This window comes from Loxodonta africana, chromosome 4 (genome assembly GCF_030014295.1).
Source record: "Loxodonta africana isolate mLoxAfr1 chromosome 4, mLoxAfr1.hap2, whole genome shotgun sequence".
In the NCBI taxonomy this organism is placed as follows: Eukaryota; Metazoa; Chordata; class Mammalia; order Proboscidea; family Elephantidae; genus Loxodonta; species Loxodonta africana.
Genome location: NC_087345.1, coordinates 71624742 through 71647267, shown reverse-complemented (window position 1 = coordinate 71647267; position 22526 = coordinate 71624742). Strand labels below are relative to the sequence as shown.

Below are 22526 nucleotides of genomic sequence, written 5' to 3'. Positions count from 1 at the left end.
GGCAAAACTAATTTGCCACTAGATGGAGCCCTGGTTATTTGGGTAGAAATAAATGCAAAACAGTCTGAACATTAAATCACAAAGTCATATCATGCTGAAGGGCCCCCAGTATTTGAGGCCCTCAGCTTTTAATTGTAGAATGCATCTTTGTTCTTTGCCTGACCTGCAGAGTGACATCACTGCCTTTCTTCCTGCGCGCTGGCTTTGACACAAGCCAGATGGCCATGGCGATTGGTAGGCGCGCAGGCCGCCTGGTACAGCAGTTGATGAAACAGAATAGGAAGACATTTTATGGTCAGCTGTGGGAGCACAATGAGGCTACAGCTTTGCTAAGCAATTACATTTAGTGTGCACACTTTATTCCTTTGCTAAGTAATTACATTTACTGTGCACACTTTTATAGGTCACAAGGAAGAAAATACATTTTTATTTGTAGTGTTGTGAGGTATAGACCCTTGATCTTTTATTAGTCAGTAGTCTGCTCCAAAGGAATGCTCTCTTTTCCCTGCTCTACAGTCATTTGTGAAAATGACATGTTTATTTATGTTTAATGGTTCTTTTCAGACTGTGCATTGTGATCCTTACCTTCCTTCTTCCTCCCTTTTGTTTCCAGTTAGTGACACAAAAAATGTTTTAGTTTTGTAGTGAGTTTAGTTTGGAGAAGTCAGAGTTCAGGCATGTTAATACAAGCAGATTTCTGTCAGATATACTCCAGAGTGATTTGGTAAAATATATTAATGTTTATTATGTGTTTGTTCTTCAAGGAGGTCAGAAGAGACCAGGAACAGACTTTTATTTTTTTCATGGGGAGGGTAGGAAATTAACAAGACATTAATTTGGCATCCATTTTTGGACACTTAGTAAACCACTTATAATGCTGATTTTCAATAAAATATTAGATATTAATATTAATCTAGTATTTTCCATTTTCATTTGAAGTTTATCTTTACCAGTTGAAAGCGTGTATAAAACCCTTTTAAAAATTCTAAAATCTGAACTTTTCCTTAATGTTTAACACTCACATAATTTTGAGATTCTTCCACATCGTTCATTTTCAAAACATTTAAAAATACATTTACACTTCTTAATGCTAGGCCATGAGTATTATTCACAGGATTGATCTAGAAATTATAAATCATAAATTTGAATGAAAATTTATATTTGCTGTACTTTCTTCAAACTTAACACTGATTTTAAAATGAAATCTCCTAGTTGACCCTAGGTTATTTGGCTTTTTATTAAAAAAAAAAAATTCCAACAAAAGAAATATCTTAATCTTAAATATTTTACAATCTTCCCCAGGGAGATAGATTTGCAGATAACTGCTGGAAGAAGCCAGCATGGTGTAAGGGAAGAACACGTCTTTGCAATCAGATATAACAGGGTTTCCTAATCCTTTTCCCACTGGTTGTTTGCTTTGTGCCCTTGGACCTTTGAGCCTTGGTTTCCTCACAAATATATGGGGGGATAAAACCTACCTCCTAGGTTTATTGTAAGAATAAACAACACAATGTGTATAATGGGCCCAAGACTGTGCCTGTCACATGGTAGGAGCTCAGTAAATGCTAACTCCTTTCAACTGTTTTAAACCTCGTCTCCTTTGTCAACCTCTTGCAAATTGTGTTCACAGATTATACTGCTATTATGTAATGTGTATTTTATTCATAAGATATAAATAAGCCTAGGTTGAAAGTAAGCTTACCATCTGAAAAGTGGGCATTTAAAACGTATTAGCACTGTGTGTATGTGTGCAGTTCCAGATAAAACCATAGCTGTCAACTGTGCAATGAATGTGTTTAACATTGTGATGTTTTAATTTGTTTTTGTTTTCTTTTTTTCTCCTACTCAGCTCTTGCCCCTGTTCTTTGCCTCTCGTTTTGTTGGTGAAGATATCACAGTGATGTCCGCATTCAACCTGCTGCATTTGGTGACAAAGAGCCAGCCAGTAGCCCTACGAGCCTGTGGGCTTCCCTCAGGTTGCTGCTTGTTGTACCGTACATAGTGAGGGCACTGGTAGGAGTGGGTGTTTCTGCTGCAGGAAATGATACAACATAATGCTTTGCTAAATTTCGTTTTCTTTTACTTGGGCCCTAATTTGAAGGCGGAAATTGGTTATAAATCACCACTGTACCTTGAGTAACATTCATTTCCACAATCCGTACAACCCTGGGAAACATTGTCCAGTTTCCTTGCCTAGAATATAATTGTCAGTAATATTTCATGATATCTTTTTGTTTTTTAATACATATTACACATCTGAAAGTCATATGTTCATAACAGGCTGGAAATCTTGATAAGAAACTGCCTCATATCACATAATATTGGATATTTATCTTGTTAAAGAATAGTGAAAATGCTTTTCATTTCACATCTAGCCATTCTTCTAGGAAAAAAAAAAATTAAAATGAACAACCTTAGCATAATTGTTATTTTTTTGTAGCTAAAAATAAAACATGTTCAATTAATAATGCCCAAATAAACAGAACTAATATCACATGTCAGTTTTTCCTTAAATTAGAATGACCACACTTTTTAAAAATGTGATTTTAAGCCTTTAAACAAGTGAGATGTGAAAGCCCAAGATTTAATCATGTGCACTTCGATCATAACTTTAATATTTTAATTTTATGAAAATCACATTGGTCAGATATTTCTGTGAACGTTATAATCAATATTATTTATATTTTCTATTAACGTACATGTCTCTGCTACCATATTACCAAAACCAAAAACCAAACCTGTTGCTGTCAAGTCGATTCTAACCCATAGCAAACCTAGAGGACAGAGTAGAACTGCCCCATAGGGTTTCCGAGGAGCAGCTGGAGGATTTGAACTGCTGACCTTTTGGTTAGCAACTGTATCACTTAACCATTGTGCCACCAGGGCTATTACCGCATTAGAGAGAATTTAATTCCAAATCATTAAACATTTGTTGAATATCAACTATGAGTGCCAGGCATTGTATTAAGCAGTGAGGATACAAAGATAGACAAGATAAAACTGCTTTCTTCAAGAAGTACAAGATGGAGATTAGAGCTGTGCAAGGACCCTTGCACCATATGGTGATAAGTCTAGACTACAGGTATTTATGCCTGGGCTTTGATGGGACACCAGGTGAGGACAGTCCTAGCTCTTTGCTTAGGGGATGACAGGATGACAGTTTGGAGGGGAGAGAAGGTCTCTGAACTTTAAGGAGGTTCCATAGAGAATGTCTTGCTTGAGCTGAATCCCAGACTATGAGCAGCATTTAGCCATGGGTCTAAGAAGTGGGAAAACATTCCTAACATATGGAGTAGTGTGGGCAAAACATGAAGGGCTGTAAGGGCCAAGTGTGTTCAGAGAAATGCAGATTATGAAATATGGCTAGCTTGGGTGGGTGAGGGTAAGAGAAGTGGTGAGGAAGGAAGTTAGCCAAATCATGAAATGCCTTTTATGATATTCAAAGGAATTTAAATCTTGGAAAGGGGATGAAGGAGGGTAGCATGAGTTGATTTGCATTTTATGAAGATTGTGTTAGTATGGTGGAGAAGCTAATTCCAGAATGTTTCTATGGAAGGGGTGGGATAGGAACCTGATTAGAATGGGGAATAGGACATTTGTCTTGAACTTCTATTTGTATAGCATACACAGTATTTTTTATAGATTTTATGTCTATTTGTGGTAACTTGAGGGGCTAATGAAGTTTAATGCATGGGGTCGTTAGCCATTCTTCTCAACACCCCTCACTTCCCCCCACCGCAAGCTATGCCCCTGCACTGACCTCATTGAACATACATTGGTGAAGTTTGAGGCTAGATGGTGGCTGTTGCAGTAGGTTTGGAAAGAAGGGGATGGATTAGAGAGAGATTCAGGCAGTAGAACTGACAAGGTTTATCTGTTAAATTGTATATGAGCTTGAAGGAGAACCTAAACCAATATAGTCCCTGTGCCATGTTGAACGGTTTCATAGCTATATACTACATGTAAACAACTGGAGTATGCAGGTTACTTAGTTTATACATAACCATGTTTTCCACTGGAAAAAACCCCACTGTGTGAAAACACCCAGAATAGTACTTGTAACATGGCTTACTATGGGTTGCATAGTTTTTGTAACACGCTACACACCAAGGAGGCTGAGGATTTACAGAAACAATTTATTAATTAACAGTTTATTCCTCGAGATATGACAGTCTTAGAATTAAAGGGCCTCATAATGAAATTGTTTTAATTTAAAAATAAATATCTTTAACATTGTGATTATCAAAATGATTAAAAGATAAATTTGACAACGCTTATAATTTAATAAGAAGTAACCCTTATAGTACAGTTCTTATGCACACAGATTCCAGACTGGCTGCGTATGAATTCTGGCTTTGTCACTTATTACACCCTGGTGGTAAAGTGGCTAAGAGCTCGGCTGCCAGCCAAAAGGTGGGCAGTTCAAATCCACCAGGCGCTCCTTGGAAACTCTATGGGGCAGTTTTACTCTGTCCTATAGGGTTGCTGTGAGTCGGAACCAGCTTCACGACACCTAATAACAACAACAAAGCTGTGCGCCCTGTCTTCCTTGTATGCAAAGTGGGGATAATAATAGTACTCACTGGAAAGGGTTGCTGTGAGAATTCAATAGATTAGGACATGAAAAGTACTTAGAACAGTGACTGGCATATAGTAAGCCACTGTATCTGTATATCTATTTTTTTTGTATTTTTCTAATACCGTGGACTTATTTTTTTAACGGTTCACCTGCTTGATTAGCAGCCTCAGGGAGAGCAGGACCGGGGTGTTGCAGCAAATTCCTGTCCGCTCTCCAAGGAGATAGATGACAATAGACTTTTTTTTTTTTTATTTAGATAAGTTTTCATCTTTCATTTAACTATTTTAACTTTAACAGGATCCATAAATGCACTTTATGTTTCAGAAATAACCATCTCAATCTGTTGTTTAGATCTCTTTATTATACTTACACATCCTGTTGAACTAGAATTCAAGTCCTAAAAATATACATCACATTTATTTTTACTACCCAGTACTGATGCAAGTCCAGAGAAACTCTTTCTTTCTTTTTAAAAATAATATTTTATTGTTTTTGGCTGAGAGTTTACATAACAAATTGTTCAGTGACATTGGTTACATTTTTTACGATGTATCAGCGTTCTCATTAATTCCGTTCTGGTTGTTCCATTTCCAGTGATCTAGTTTCCCTGCACCCTTACCTTCTTATCTTTGCTTTACGGTAATTGTTGACCATTGGTACTTTCTAGCTTTGTTACCTTGGGGATTGTAAACCTATTTTATTTTGATAAATGGATATTGGATAGAACCAAAAAAAAAAAAAACCTGTTGCTGTTGAGTCGATTTCGACTCATAGCAACCCTATAGAACAGAGTAGAACTGCCCCATAGTTTCCAAGGAGTGTCTGGTGGATTTGAACTGCCGACCTCTTGGTTAGCAGCCATAGTAGCACTTAAGCACTACGCCACCAGGGTTTCTGGATTGGATAGAACAATATTAAATAATTTCTTAACCATTCAAGCACTGTTTACTTTTTAAAGTGTTGTGAAAGCCAGTCTTCCAGTGTCTACATGTTTTTAAACTTGAATATTAGCAAAATCTTTTTATCCATTTCTTGAACAAAATTTTACTCTTAAACATATAGGACTGTTGAAGAAATTGTTACCTTTAATAATAATGAAACTACATTTTGAAGAATAAAAATGAAATTCAAGTGGGAATTCTGCTCCCTATTACTTTGTGCAAGTAAGGAAGGAAAAGGCCAAAATTAGAGATTTAGGAAATTAGATAAAAGTTTGAGGTTTGCTTTAATTTACTGTTCCATGGTTAAAATTCATCACAACAAAAATTTCTGTAAATCAAAAAGATTTCTGCTCCCTAGCCACTATTCTAATTTCAAGTATTATTCAATACAGAATAATTCCAGAACCAAAAAAATAATTGGAATGGGCTCTTAAAGTTGATTATAACCGGAATGACCTGGATGAAGGCCATATCCCAGAAGAGTGATCTATCATTTTTTAGCTTTGACTTCCTTTGCTTCTTATTTTTTAATAAAATGAATTTTTAATTTAGAGCTTATTAAGTACATCAGAGTTATGGTTCACTTATATTTGTAATTAAAGCTATTTTTCCCTGTCTCTCAGAATATCTTCTTAACTTCCTGTAATAGTTTCTTGTGTATATTAAAAAGAGCACTGGATTAGGAGTCAAAACTAACCACACTTCTGTCATTAACTTGTGTGACCTTGAACAAGTCAGTAAACCCCTTAGACCTCAGTCTCTTCATCTTTAAAATTAGGAATTTAAATTAGATAATCTATTCAATTCTGAAATTCTGTAATCTTATAGACTTCCGTTTGTTTTTACTTTTGGCTTTTTGTTAATCAAATCTTAAAATTCAGTATTAATTAATGACTGGGAATTTGCAGAAAAATCTGCTAGGTTGTGGTGGAAGGACATAAATATTTTCCATGTTTGAACATTAGAATTCCTTCCCTCTAAAACAGGACTGAAGCATTATCTGAGGAGGGATTAGGAAGCATAATTTTATACATAGTTTTAATGGTAGATAAAAATTAGGTCTAATTATAGCTTAGACTAGATATCATGGTATCTTTCAGGCAAGTAAGGGTGTTTGTCTAAATAGTACTAATTATAGTGATAAATTATACTTTTCTCTAACATCTTACACATAATATATGGTTGTGACTCTTCTTTGACTTTAGTGGCGTATTTAAGTCTCCTGCGAACTGAAGAGCCACATGGCCGTTATGCAGTTTGTAAAGATATTGTATCATAGTATTCTGATGTAGAAATTCGAAATCCTTAAGAAAGATATTTAGCAAATGTTTGAAAGCACTTAGGATATCCTCTGTATAACTAGAACTCTGTGACAGGGCTTGTGGCTCCAGAGCTTTGCACAGTGCCTGGTACTTAATAAATATTTGTTAAACGAATGAATAAACATTTGGAAAGTTTACATGTAGGTGAAGTGATAGCTATGACAGAGAGTGCAAATTTATTTGAGAATTCTTTACGTGGGAAGATTAAAAGTTCACAGTTTGTCTTTTGAATATTGGTAAAGCCAATTTCTCTTTTCTCACTTTATTGTATTAATACAACAGTGACTGTCTTAGGTATAAATCACATTGCTGCTAAATAAATAGCAAAAAATGGTTACACAGATTCAGTGTATATATTCCAGAATTGCATTTACTTTTTCACTCAAGCAAATACAGTTTAGGTGATTATACTTACCATGAAGATTAAGAACTTTGGCTCTTTTGATCATTTCCTTAGAGCAAATTAATGTTATTTGTTATAGTTTAAATCCCTCGTTTGTAAAGAGGAATACTGCTGACATGCATTAAAGTAACACATACAATTTACTATTCAAGTTTGAGTCGGCGATAGTTCGTTAATAGTAACCGATGTTACATTTCCTTATAAAATTATGTGTATATATATATATAAAACTAAACCTGTTGCCTTCGTGTCGATTCCAACTCATAGTGACCCTATAGGACAGAGTAGAACCACCCCAAAGAGTTTCCAAGGAGTGCCTGGTGGATTCGAACTGCTGACCACTTGGTTAGTAGCAGTAGCACTTAACCACTATGCAACCAGGGTTTCCATATGTATGTGTGTGTATTTATGAAATCATTAGTGGAGTGTTCATCAATTGAATAGATTAACTTTCTATGTTAATTTTTTAAGCTTTTTTTTTTAAGTCTTGAAAAGGTGGACCTTCTGCATAATTAACTGATGAAAGCTATGACCTTCTTCCCCAGAAAATACATATGTGCACAATTTTTCACATAATTTCAAAGGATATTTTTTAGATCTTCTGAGAGTCTTCAGGGAGGGCTCTTTGACCCAGGTTCAGAGCCTCTGTTCTACAAGATACACATGAAACAAATATAAAAACTCCAATCAGAACATAGCACCTGTATTTCTGATTTTTGTATTGGTGTCACCAATGGGACTTCTTCCCACTTGTTCAGATTGATACCTTCTGTCCTGCATTTTCTCCGTTCTTACGTGTTCATCTTATGTAAACATTTTTGATTACATAAAAATGCTCCTGAAGAGATTTTTTTTTTAAAGATTTTGTTTTTAATAGATATAAAACTTCAACTCTTTATCATAATTCACGTAATAATTTGCAGTTGATCGAATGATATCCAGTTTTTCCAATAGATGGCACTAGTTTTATATTCTTTCACAGCATGAACAAGGCCTGAAATCGGCACAGAGGTGCATTGTGAAAACTTAAACAAAAGTATGTAAAGAATATCCAGTTAAGAACATATGGATTTACAAACCACAAGTTTTTCTGCTTATATTATGTTCAAACAATATTTGTAGAGTGCAAAACCTTTTTCCATTTTCAATAGGATTCCAACTCCCTTATGCTTGGAGATCTCATCGAAATTGTCTTTCATGTGTAGACTTTCTATAAACTAAAACAAGTTTTCATAAATTAACTTATCTTGTATCCAAATAGCTGATTTAACAGTAATTTATAGTTTTATATGCAGCTAAATTTTCTTCAGCAGACCACCCAAGATTTAAAGAAAATTTCACATTTTGTTTTGCTGTGTTTTGAATTTTTATAGAATCTTGAAAATGTTATTAGTTTAACATGTTGACTGTTAAGCACGAATCACTTTTTGCATGAATCAAAATATTTTAGGAACATGAGGAAAATTATATTTAAAATGTTGACTAATGAATACTTGGATACAGCTATATTTTTTTTTCTAAAACAAAATGTTTTAGTAGTTCAGTGATATAATAGAGTTTTAGTTAATGTTGAAAAGTTGCTGTGCAGTATCTAATTACCAGATCAGTTTTAAAAATAATTTGTGAACAATGTGTATTAGTCAAAGCTAAATTGTTATAGGACAGTACATCTGTATGAATAAGATGTTGGGCATATGGTTTGTTAAATATAGAATAAATTCTTTAAAATTTATTATTACATATCAATGATAATATATTATTATATATTAATAATAATAAAATACATAGCAGCATCTAGTAGCAACAAAACTAAAATGGGCATGAACAAAAAAACAAATTTTAGTTTTGATTGAGAAATTCACTGATTAACAATGACTGTGAAGAATATAAAATGTTATTATGAGTTCCAAAAACAAATTCTAATTCTATGTTATTAGATTATTTAAACCTTATGGACTTTGGGGGAATCATATATGTATAGTTATTAGATGTTTATCTAAACATGCTCACAATGATATAATCTAACAGTAAAAGGATTTATTTAAAAAAGCAGCCTCTGGCTCTCAACAAACACATGTTTAATGGAAGAATGAGGTATGAATGATTAGTTCACAAAGACTCACTAATGTTGAAAAAAAAAAAAATGTTGAGGGTAGATAAAACCAAAACCAAATTTGTTGCCATCAAGTCGATTCCGACTCATAGCAACCCTGTAGGACAGAGTAGAACTGCCCCATAGAGTTTCCACAGAGCGCCTGGTGGATTCAAACTGCCGACCTTGAGGCTAGATACTTGATGAATTTTTTGGTATCAGTCTTTTCTAGTTTACAGCTTCATCGTAAACATTTTACTTAGAATTGTATTTCTCTTGATTGCTTTTGCTAGATACATTTTAATTATACAATGCCTTAAAATAGATTTTCGTTAAGATGCCATGGCAAATGATCTCTAATTACTTTTTATGCCTTTGCAATTGAAATCAACCACTTATTTGGAATTTATAAATCCCATTTCATTTATTTAAGTTCTCTAGTTTTTTTCTGTTTTAGATTTAGTGCATTTGCACTTATATTAGTCATTTTAAAATGCATGCTGTAAAAAATACACCTTGAAATGATGAAGCTATCAGTTATTTGGAAACCCTGGTGGCGTAGTGGTTAAGTGCTACAGCTGCTAACCGCCAGGCGCTCCTTGGAAACTCTATGGGGCGGTTCTACTCTGTCCTGTAGGGTCGCTATGAGTTGGAGTCGACTGGACGGCACTGGGTTTGGTTTTGGGTTTTATCAGTTATTTAGGTGGTTCGTAAGAACTATACATTTACAGCATTTAAACGTACTCAGTAACACTGGATGTGTTTATCATGCTCAGCCACATGATTGCAAACACAGAATGGAATGCCAGTTTAAAACCATTTTTTTTTTTTTAAAGAAAATCTAGAATTCTATAAATACAGTTTTGTAAGGTTTTGTTTTGTTGCAGAACTGGGTGTTGACTCACTGAATGACACAACTGTTCATATTCTGATTAATATTTTAATAGCCTCATGGAAAGTTTCAAGGCTTGCCATTATATTATTGATGTTGATGAGGAAATAGATTGGAAGCTTAATCTGTATTTGCTAGTTTGTTTCTCTTACCATCTTGCTTTCTGATCCCAGGAATCTATGTTTTGTACCTCATATTCTCATTTTTGTCTTCTGTAAACTAAGAATGATATAACATTCTTTTTAAAACGTTTTTATTGTGCTTTAGGTGAAAGTTTGCAGAGCAAATTAGTTTCCCGTTCGATAGTTTGTAAATTAAGTGTTCCATGACATTGGTTGCAATCCCCACAATGGGTCAGCACTCCTCCTGTTTCTGCCCTGGGTTCCCTGTTTTCCTTTTGTCCAGTTTTCCTGCCCCTTCCTGCCTTCTGGTCTTTGGTTTTGGGAAAATGTCCTTTTTATCTCATGTAATTGATGGGTCTAAGGAGCATGTTCCTCTTGGGTGCTATTGTTTATATTATGAGCTTGTCTATAGTTTGTCTGAAAGGTGGTCTTTGGGAATGGCATCAGTTTCAGGTCAGAAGGGTGTCTTAGGGCCATAGTCTCGGGAGTGCCCCCAGTCTCTGTCAGACCAGTAAGTCTGGCCTTTTTTGTGATTTGATTTTTTGTTCTACTTTTTTCTCCTGCTCTGTCTGGAACCCTATGTCGTGACCCCAGTCAGAGTGGTCATGGTAGAACATTCTTGTCATATTTTTAACAATTAGCTATAAGCCTCAGATTTTACATTATCTGACATTTTAAAAAAAGCCTTGTTCCACGCAGCTTTAATCTCTTGCTGTAAGGGAGAATAAACAGGAAAAATAAAAGGAGACGGGCATCAAATAAGTCTGGGAAAGGTGATGGGTTTGATCAGCCAAAATCTGTTTCTATTCCTGGAAAACCCTTTCCTACAAAATAAGCTCCTGAAATACAGAGATTTTTGTCTGTTTAGCTCATAGTTATACCCTAGCATGTAAGTATTTGTTGAATGAATTAATTGTGTGAATCAGTAACATCTTACGTACCAAAATAATGCCACATTATATATAATGTGAGCTCTGTTTTCAAGAAATGTACATTTTGGTGAGAAAGATGGCTACTCTGGGTCCAAGTTTTGCTATCTGTAGGATGAAGGGAGCTGTATACTTGATTTTCTTATGATTTTATATAAACACTTCCTCCTTTGCCTTACTTATAGAGGGAGGGAGTAGAAGAAGCCAGAAGCATTGTGCTTCTTTCTACCTAGAAGGGCTTCTTGGAATAGAATTTCAAGAATGGGAAGTTTTCTGAAGGATATTGAAAGAATGTGTAGATGTAATTAGCAAGAGGTGAGTGTGATGGGGGATGTGAGACTAGAGGGTGGGAACCGTGGGCACAGAGGTTAGTGAATAGTTAAAGTAGAACAAAGCCTGGGCTAAGAAATAAATGTGATGAATGAACAAATGAAAGGAAGAAAGTTGCAGACAAGGGAAACTGGCTTTCATTAACTAGGTGGGTCCATAGACATGCCAAGTAACTTCCCCGGGGCCTTGGTTTCCTCACGAGGGGGTTGGACTAGAAGGTCATCATTTCCCAAATTATAATCTGTGAAAAATTTGTTGCTAGGTGCCATTGAATCTGTTCTGACTCATATCGACCCTGTGTATAACAGAACGAAACACTGACCAGTCCTGCGCCATCCTTACAATCGTCGTTATGCTTGAGCCCATTGTTGCAGCCACTCTGTCAGTCCATCTCACTGAGGGTCGCCCTTTTATTTGCTGACCCTCTACTTTACCAAGCGTGATGTCCTTCTCCAGGGACTGGTCCTTGATAACACGTCCAAAGTACGTGAGACGTAGTCTCGCCATCGTTGCTTCTAAGGATCATTCTGGTTGTACTACTTCCAAGACAGATTTGTTCCTTCTGACAGTCCATGGTATATTCTATGGTATGTCTTCTTCACTTTTAGCAAGCGAGGTTGTGTCATCTGCATATCACAGGTTGTTAATGAGTCTTCCTTCAATCCTGATGCTACATTCTTCTTTATATAGTCTGGCTTCTCGGATTATTTGCTCAGCAGAACACACTGAGTACGTATGGTGAAAGAATACAGCCCTGACACACACCCCTTCTGATTTTAAATCACTCAGTATCCCCTTGTTCTGTTCAAACAACTGCCTAGTCCTACTAATTACCCTATAAAAACAATTGCATAATCAAATTTGAGAAACTGCATACAACTACATTTCATAAATCCTAAGATGCACTGCTTTTACACTTTGTCACCTTAGTAATTAGGATGCATCGTTAAATCACTGTGATAAGAAAGCATTGTATCATAGTTCAATTAGCAGCACATTTTCCCCCTTTCTAGTGGAGCATAAAATAATGACATTATGTAGTGCATATCAGCATAAGAAGATCAATGAGAAGGTCTGTATCAAGAAACCTATGTAACCTAGATTTTCCCCATCTAATTTGACTATGGGACCTTCCTAGAGGAACATCTGTTAACATTTTTTTAAAGCCAGTGTTCCACAGAATACTCTTTGCGTAATGCTGGACTAGGTAATTTCAAAGACTTAAATTTGGAGAGTTAATGGAATATTAGCCATAATAAAAGATTTGAACCTGGAACCCTAAAACCAAAACCAAACCTGTTACCATCTAATTGATTCTAATAGTGACTGAGAGGTAATAAAGGATTCAGAGTAGTGATAAAGGAGGGTTTTTTTTTTTTTTTTGTTTACTCCATCATTCATTCATCCCCCCCCATTCTGTCACTGATTTATCAAGCAAAATTACTGTTGCAGTTTTTAAAAAGTTTTAAGAAATGTAGCCAAAGGCATCATTTAGAAAACATCTTTTAAGAAGAAGGTTCAAATAGTAATAATTAAAATGGAGAGTTTAGTATTTAAATATACAAGTGTTTATTTAGTGCCTACTGTCACCCATGCACATTGTTAGGTGCTGGTGAATGCCAAGACGTACATTTTCCCTTAAGGAGATAGTGGATAATGCGTAGCCTTATACCTTTTCTTTCTTTTTTTTTTTTTAGTTCTGGGTGATAAAGAAAAATACAACATTGTTGACAGTTTTGTTTTTTTTTTTCCCCCGAGTATCTCAGGTTTTTCTGGACTGCATACATTCAGGTATAGCTGTTCATTGAGTAGCAACTGAAGACTTGTTTTCTGTCCATTGGGCTTAAATCAACTTAGATTTGAAATTTGATTTGAGGAATAATGTAATGTTGGAAATATGCAAAGCTGAATTTTTAGACAATATAAATTTCATTTTTTTCTAATGAGATATATTTAATGTTACACTTAGATAAAATTCTGCATTATAATCTAAGGGATGGCTCCTTTCCTTCCTTTTTGTAGTGGCTACCTCTCATCTCCCTTGCAGCCTGAGCTCTCAAGGGGAAGAGGAAGGAAGGGAAAGAGAGCTATGAACTATTTTTTTCCAAATCTTTTTGATTGCATGTGAAATGTAGGATGGAAATGAGCCTGCCTGGTTTTAATTTTTTTTCTCTCTCTTTCTTTCTGTATGGGCTATGATGTTCTAGTGAAGCCCTATACTGGGGGAAAAAAAAAATTAAAAACAGGGAACTACAACTTGGTCAGAAGTTTCACATGCAATCAGATAGACTTGAAGTTAAGTGACTTTCTCTTCCAGTATGGTCACTGGATGACGGTAGTGCCTTTAAAAATTCTGTTTTTACGCATATGCTTTGCAAGCAAGAAAATGCTTTTTGGGTCAAGATGTGTTTTAAATTTTTCCCTAAGCTTTGTGGTCCACATTAACGTGAAAGTCATTGCTCTCAGTGTTTGCGTTACATTTTGAAGAGCTGATAAAATACTCATTAGCCCTTTTTGGTACTTAAAGAATGCTGATAAAAATTGTTACCGCATGTGAATTCAACAATTAAAAAACTATAACACTCAAGTAAAAGACAGAAATGTAAAATGTGGTATTTATCTTTTTAAGAGTTTTTCAGGTAAATTATCCATGAATGTTTCATCAGAATGAATGCAGTAATAAACTTCTCCATGGTCTCTTCTCTTCTCAAGGAAATTGTTTAACCTCACAAACTAGATCTTCTTATTAAGGCTAGAATTTTAAATCATATTAATAAACTTAAAAAAAAAAACTTTAGATGTGGGAAATACAATTATTTCCATTGACTTACAGTGAGAAAATGCCTGCACATTTTTCTCTTAATTTTAAGATTTCCTTATTTTTCAGCTCCCCAATTTCTCCTCTTCTAAATCTGAATCTACATTTTATCCTGGTTGTTTTTGTTTTCTAGGTTAACTGGTACTGCTTATATGAAAGACTATTTGCAATCCTTTTATACACATTTGATCACAGTTCACCAGTTTGTTTAGATGGAGTTCTTTTCCCTATTTGGATCCTCTCTGGCTCTCTGACCCTGTAGATTATGTTTCTACAAATTGAGTTTTCCCTGTCTCAATTATAACTGGACTTAATCAATCTAGATAGGCAAAATTTTATGTTAACGTCCTCATTGAAGCCCAGGTGGCACAGTGGTTAAGAGCTCGGCTGCTAACAAAAAGGTTGGCAATTCGGATCCACCAGCCACTCCTTGGAAACCCTACGGGGCAGTTCTGCTCTGTCCTGTAGGGTCGCTATGGGTCGAAATCAGCTTGAGGGCAACGAGTTTGGGTTTTGGAATGTCCTCATTGTTAACTCTCATTACATAAAACTTTGCACTAAGACTGCACATTCGTTTTGTTAACTCTTTGTCTTATCTCTCCAGCTAGAATGTGTGCTCTCCTAGGACAGGAGCCTTGACTCACTTATTTTTAACTTTATGGTGCTTAACACAATTCTGGATTCATTGTACATGTTTAATAAATATTTGCAGAAATTATGAGTTAATATTAGGCTCAACAGTTTATGTCTTCAAGGAATTTACAGTCTGTGAAAATAAAGCAGAAGCAACTAAAGACATTTGAGAATAATTGCAAAATACTGTATTAGCCCATGTAAGTCATACCTTACAGGGTGCATACTCTAATACTAAGGGTATACAGATTAAAGGAGTGATCACAAGAGGAGAGAGTTTTTGAGGTTATGTAGCCTTGGAAGGAAAACTTGCTCGAAAACATTTCAGTTTATGTATTCAAACCTTCAGTATGGAAACCAGAAGACCAATTTTATCAGTCAACTATACACCACTAAAACAAGTGATCTTGTTTAATTCAAGTTTAAAGTGTTATCTTGCCTTGGCATGCTTATAATATCATTGATGTTAATTAGAACTCTGTGCCTAGAACAATAGATCTATAGAGTTGTCTTATGTGAATTAATAGAAAAACAGCATAAAGGCATGGAATATGATTATTACCACAAATAAAGATATAATTTTTCTCACATATAGAAAAGAAAATAATATTTACATTTAAAAAATTTCCTGCTTTCTGACCGGTTTATTTTCCTTGAGCTGTATCTAGGACTTGGAGGACAGATAAAATGAAACTGAGCCTAAATGTAAAAATGAAGAACGTTTAAAATTAAGTTGAGGTACAAATTTTATACTTCCTTTAGTTATAGATGTTCCCTGCCATGGCCTAAAAGACTACTCTGAAGGGAAGAATTATTGAAGTGTTTCAGAAGGTAAAAGCATTGTTTGGCTAAGAATTTTGCTCTCAGTTGGCTCATCCAAGGAGTCCTGGTGGCTTAGTGGTTAAGAGCTTGCCTGCTAACCAAAAGGTTGGCAGTTTGAATCCACCAGCCACTCCTTGGAAACCCTAGGGGGCAGTTCTACTCTGTCCTGTGTGGTCACTATAAATTGGAATCGACTTGATGGCAATGGGTTTGGTCTAGGTTTTTTTTTTAGGCTTATCCAAAATTCATCACCAAAACACGTCTATTGAGTATCATCTTACACATGACTCCGTGTTGGGAATGATGATCTACAGTCTGAAAAGAATGACATTAAGTAGACAAAGCAAGTTAGCAGAGCCTGTACTCTGATTTTGTGTTTAAAGTTCAGCCAGGCAAATATTCTTTGAGAGTTATTTTGAGTATAGCACTTTGCTAGAAGGATATTTATCAAGATTTCTCTTGGCAGGAAAAAAGATGATGGCAGACAATGCCTTGTTAAGATAGGTAGCTGTAAATTTTCTTGTTTATAAGCATATTCTTTACATGTTTAGATTGCTGTTTACTTCATTCACATTCAAGTTTTAGCACTTGCACTGTTAGGAGCGGAAACCCTGGTGGCGCAGTGGTTAAGTGCTGTGGCTGCTAACCAAAGCGTTGGCAGTTTGAATCCGCCAGGCATTCCTTGGAAACTCTATGGGGCAGCTCTACTCTGTCCTGTAGGGTCGCTATGAGTCGGAATCTACTCGACGGCATTGGGTTTAGTTTTTGGTTATTGTCAGGAGCTTCTTAGTGTATTCGTCTCTTGCGTTGCCCATTTCCTCTCTGTTTGGAAAGCTCTTCCTCCAGGTATCAGCATGGCCAATTTATTCTCTTCTTTCAGGGTTTTGGTCAAATGTCACCTCAGTGAGGCCTACCTTGACTGTTTTATTTAAGATTAAACCTCAATCCTCTTTGCTGTGCTCCAGTTTTACTTTTTTTTTTTTCCTACATAGTTATTACCTTCTAAGAGGCTATGTCATTTACTTGTTTATCAGTTTATCATTTTTATTGTGTTTTGTCTGTCTTCCCCTACTCCTGCTGGAATAGGAGCTCCATGAGGACAAGGATCTTTGTTTTGTTCACTCATATATCCTAAGTACCTAGAATAGTGCCAGCATGTAGTAAACCCATTGCCACCAAGTCGATTCCGACTCATAGTGACCCTACAGGACAGAGTAGAACTCCCACATAGTGTTTCCAAGGAGCAGCTGGTGGATTCAAACTGCTGATCTTTTGGTTAGCAGCCATAACTCTTAACCACTGTACCACCAGGGCTCCAACATATAGTAAGCACTCAGTAAATAATTATTGAATGAAAGAATGAATATATTTTACTTAGCATAGTGCCTGGCACTCTGGAAACACTCAACATTTTGATGACTTAAATAAAGAATAAGAAAAAACTTTGGGTCATTGGTCCTCAAAGTTAAGTCCTACAGCCCTAGTTTCATGGAAACCAGAGGACTGAAGCAAAAATATCCTGACATTTTAGATTGATGTTAATCTCAGGAATGTTTTTTCTACATATGTCTACTTGGAGAGAAAACCAAAAGAATTGGGTCTGTTTCTACAAGCATGGAGCTTTTCTTTCCCCTGTGCTTTGCATTTTTTCCTTAAACCTTTGTTGAATTACTAGAAACTCCCATCCCCCCAAAGAGGTTCCTGGTATATATTTTCCATTCTGTTCTAAAAATGGGCTGGGTTTTGCTTTATAAATGCCTGCTTATTTAGAAATCCCTAATGCTACTGTGCCTGCAATAAAAAAAAAATTGTTCACCTTTTGAATATGACAGACTAATAACCACCTGAAAATTGAAATTTATAGTGAAAATTAAAGTGTGCTGTTTTCAACTATAGCAGCAAGATTTCAAGATGAACTTTACTGCTTTAACCTCGTAAACTTGAAGCAAACCAAGATATTCTTAGCCTCTCATTCATTTATTATCTAGGGAAAATATTTAATAGTTTCATTTTTTCTGACCTAAGAACCAAAATTAAAGTTATGGGATCTTTAGGTTTTGTTTTGATTTTTCACAGTGAAATATGAGATTTATGACTTAAAAGTACTCTAAGATTTAGGTAACAGATCTGATTTACTTCTTAACAGGAAGTTAAAAAGCCTTTCAACATTTTATAGATTTTGTGACAATCCCGTTTGAACCTTATCACTGACCCTATGCTGAAGGAATGAACACAGGGAAAAGAGACTGGCTGATAGACAAATGAATTTGCTATTCTGGATATACTGTGGTGATTATTAATTTTTCTTCCTTATTACCTTAAATTGTTAGTAGTAGTTATAAGCCGAAAGTTATAATTTAAGAAGAAAAGTTTTAGCACAGTTTTTCCACAGAGACTATAATGATCCTGGGCTTTGCCATCAAAGAGCCCTGGGTTTGAAGTCGATAAAGCTATTTGCATTTATCCTTAGGTAAATTATGTTATAACCTACCTGACACTCAGTTTCTGAATCTTTAAAATGGGCATAATATATACCCGCTAGAATTATTGGGAGGATTAAATAAGAATATGTGAAAGTAACTTGAAATGTGCCTGGTATACAAGGCACTCAAATTCTAGTTTTCTTTTCTTCCTTCAGTTCCTATTTTAATCATTTAAAAAGATAATTTGTGAGGAAAATACTGCTCTGAAGGAACTATTATAGAAAAATAATTACCAATAAAATATTGTAGCACACTGAAATACTTGACCTGCTACCTTTTAAAATACAGTTTGACTTCAGAATTCACTATGATTAGAATTATAATGTGACATTGCGTTTTCAGACAGTGTTTGATAAGTGCTAATTGCTGTGATCTTTACAGCATGTCTCTGAGGGTTACAGCCCAAACATAGTCAGAGAGGTTGACTTACCTAAGGTCACACAGCTAGGAAGCAGATAGACCCAGAAAGTGAAGCCTTGCTGTAAGTTTATTCCTATTTTTACTGCTTTAAAACAATGCTGGCCTTGGGGCAAAAACATGGAATGAACCTCAGTGTAAAAAGGAGCTTTGAACATATTTTAGTAAAAAAATACCCTTGGAATAGGCTAAAGATGGATCTGATCTTTACCGGTTTCACTCTTTAGGGAACGGTGTTACGATTAAATATCAAAGTGGCAATATTACTCCCTTAAATATACTATGTGTGGTGTGTGTATACACATACTCACATGTGCCTTCAATGTACAATATTAAACATTTAAATAAAGGAAAAAATCTTTCCCATGCATACTCCTAAGTCAATTTACAGGTCATTGAACAGATGTCATAATAATACTAATATTAAATTACCCTGTGTAATAAGAAAATTATAGTACCTTTTTAGATACTACAGGGAAACCATCCAATGAGTTACTCTAGAATATCAAAATTAAATGATTTCTTCAAAATTAACAATGGTACTCTAAGACTTCAGAAGAGTGATCTGATAGGAAGAAGGGAAACCAGAGACAAAAGTGAAGCTTTTTAATGTTTCTATATACCAATTTTTGTTTATGATGCTGGAAGAGCTAATTTAACAGTATAGCTTTCGATTGTCCAGGAAGTATATTATTACTAAACTAGGTGGCAAGAAATTCATTAAAATCCAACTAACTTCTCATTAAGTTGTTTAACATAAAATCACAATAATTGTTTCTGGTCTCCATGTACTCCCTTTTGCTTTTAGGTATACCTTGAAAGCCTAATTGTTATGAGAACATAGTGTGGCCAAAGAATAAAAATGTACAGAGTTTGACAACTTTAAATAAGCACTAAACTTTCTTAAAGAACAAACCTCACTTACAGTTAGGAAACAATATTTATATTTAAGGTTGAAAAGCCAGGATGTAGGAAAATTTTGCTAATTTGGAAGGTGACCTTTAAGTGCACCAAAACCAAATAATTTGTAGGCTATGACACAGGGCACATTCCTACAAAATTTGTGTGAATACTGCTGTAGTGGTTCTTGAAAGACAAACAAAGAAAGCTGGAATGAAATCTTTATCCCCCTCCCAAATAAGACGGAGGCTAACAAAGGAGTACAGCAGCACTCTTTGAAAAGCTCGCCATTAAAATGAGGTCTCTGTAGCATAGTTAATGAGATGGTTCATAGTGGAAAACAATCTGTTTTTAAGAATGTTTAGATCAAAAGTAATTTCTAATCTATGAAATAAAGCCTCTTCAATACCCTTCATTCACCAGTAAAGCTTTTATGTTTGTATTATTTACTTCAATCAGATGTTTTCAATTTTACCTTTTTTCCTTGCACAAATACTTGACATGGTTCACCAATACTGACCAACAGTTTTATTCTTTTTCTTCAAAAAAGAGAGATTTTGGGAGAGAGAATGAAAAAGAGAGAAACATCTTTTCCTAAACGATTTGCAAGCATCTGTGCTTTAAGCTACTTTTTATGAACACTATTTAGTAAATGACTCAAGGTAAAAAAGCAGAAAAGCATCCAATGTTAGGAAATTGCAATCCAATACCATGTAATTTAAACCTGCAGTTGCTTCTCTTGTACTAAATGACATACAGATGGGTAGCTTAGTTCTCTCAGCTTTGGGAACACAATTGGTCTTTTTGTATGAATGAACATAATATTAACAAAAATATCTTGGACAGAATCATTTAAGTGTACAGATTTTAATGATCTATGCCATTGTAAAGAATAGTTTTTACCAAGATATTATGCAGCCTTAAATTTGCAAGTAATGAATTTCATTGACAAAATTAACAAAGATAAAACAAATAAAATAAAAAGATAATTTCTAAGAAGTCTATAGTGAATTGAGTAAAAACGTACTTATTGCACTCAGCTCATTACATAAGAAACAGCAGTGTTGTATTTAAGCTGTTGAAAGGCTTGTTCTGACAGGGAATATTTCCATCTACTCCTTTGACAATATTAAAAATATAAGTCGTAGGTATTTGGATAAAGCCTAGTGTAATATGGGATACAGTGAGATGAGAGACCAGCACACCACTAGTGATGTGTCAGCTGTTCTTGTGGATTTTTCCAGGCCAAGTCTGGGCCGAGGTGCTTAGTGGAAAGTCAGTAGAGGCGCTGTTTGACAACCCGCAGGCCTACTCCAAGGTGTGCATGTCTGCTAGGCTTTGTATGCTCTTTTCCTGCTGCCTCCATATTTTCTCATAGAGAGCCAACCACTCTATCTTGGTGGCCCTGGAAGCTGATATCTTACTTTAATCTCACAATCAGGGTAACTGGTTATTTTTTTTTTTCTCCCTAGTTTAATTTTAGTGATCTCACATACTGTGACATTAGGTGCCTTGAGAGTAAAAAAAATAGAAAGCATTTCTTCTTCTCATACACCTTATTTATTTATATTTCAAAAGAAGTTGAGTTTAATATTCAGGAAACTAAGCAAGCTTTCTTTTAGTTTCTTCAAAACATGGTAAGAAATCTTTTCATTTAGGACCATCTGCAAGCCTCTTTCCCAGTGTGATGGATGGCAAAGAAAAGCAATTTCACTGCAGTGAATAATGGTTGTGCTTTCCCAGAATTATATTTCTTTTCAATCATTTGTACAGGTAAAATAAAATACTATATATAAACAGGTGTTGTCTGAACATTTTACTGCAGTCTGCATAGGTTGAAATAAAAGCTGCCTTTGTTAGCAGAACCACGTTAAAATTATTTCACCATTCAAATATGCTTAATCAGTGAAGTCTTCCTAGATATATTTTGGAAAAAAAAATGTGTAGGTCTCTAAATAGAATCACATCCATTTTTTCTCTTCTCTTTGTCCCCCCTTCCCTATTTTTTCTCACCCTTTCTTTTGGAATTTCTTGAATCTGCATTATTGGAAATGTCTTCTCGTATAGTCTAAATGACTCAAGGTAAAAAAGCAGAAAAGCATCCAATGTTAGGAAATTGGAATCCAATACCATGTAATTTAAACCTGCAGTTGCTTCTCTTGTACTAAATGACATACAGATGGGTAGCTGAGTTCTCTCAACTTTGCTGTGTGGTTTACATGGTAAGATATAGTCTTTAAAGAGACATTTGTTTTTAAGAACTCTGTATAACCTAGTGTCTGACAGAATCACAGAGACTAGCAATTCCTAGTGGTGGGAAAATACATTTTTAGGGTGCAAAGAAAAATAAATAGGATGGTAGTTAAATCACCCAGAATGGAAACTGAATAATGAAGGTTTCAAGCTATGCTACCAAGTCACAAAATTATTGAATGGAAGTTATGGCTTAACATCATATGCTGATCATCATATATGTATATATATACACACACATGCATATATATATTTATGTATATATACATAAAAATATATACATGCACACGTATATATATGTGTATGTGTGTATAAATAATGCTTATAGATAGAGTTATGCTTATTGAATTCATTTGAAAAAAAGAATTTCAGGGCATTGGGAGACATGAAGGATGTACTATACTACAATTTTGTGAATGTTTCGTTGAGTTTTTATTATCATATGCTAGAAGCTTTGGCTGTAGCACATTGTCACGGCTCCAGTGGAATTAACTGGGTCATAAGAAAGATTCTTTTTAAACTTGGAGAAATAACTGCAGTTCAGGTAAGCTATTCTAGTGCCTTAGGGACTGGTCTGGTCATTGACAAGT

The 22526-nt window shown here is 35.1% G+C and overlaps 1 protein-coding gene across 4 annotated transcripts in view; it reads left to right on the top strand.

Annotated features, from left to right (window-relative positions):
- MSRB3 (methionine sulfoxide reductase B3) overlaps window positions 1–22526 on the top strand; it is a 185476-nt gene that overhangs the window by 53864 nt on the left and 109086 nt on the right. For 2 of the 4 annotated variants that reach the window (XM_010598549.3, XM_003405181.4), the window contains exon 2: window positions 1850–1976. The exons of 1 other annotated variant lie outside the window; for it this stretch is intronic. In XM_010598549.3, coding sequence (XP_010596851.1) covers window positions 1901–1976 — 76 coding nt within the window. In that variant the 5' untranslated portion in view covers window positions 1850–1900. Of the gene's footprint in view, window positions 1–1849; window positions 1977–13344; window positions 18173–22526 lie in introns of those variants that run through there. One more of the 4 variants, XM_010598554.3, reaches the window with a different exon arrangement.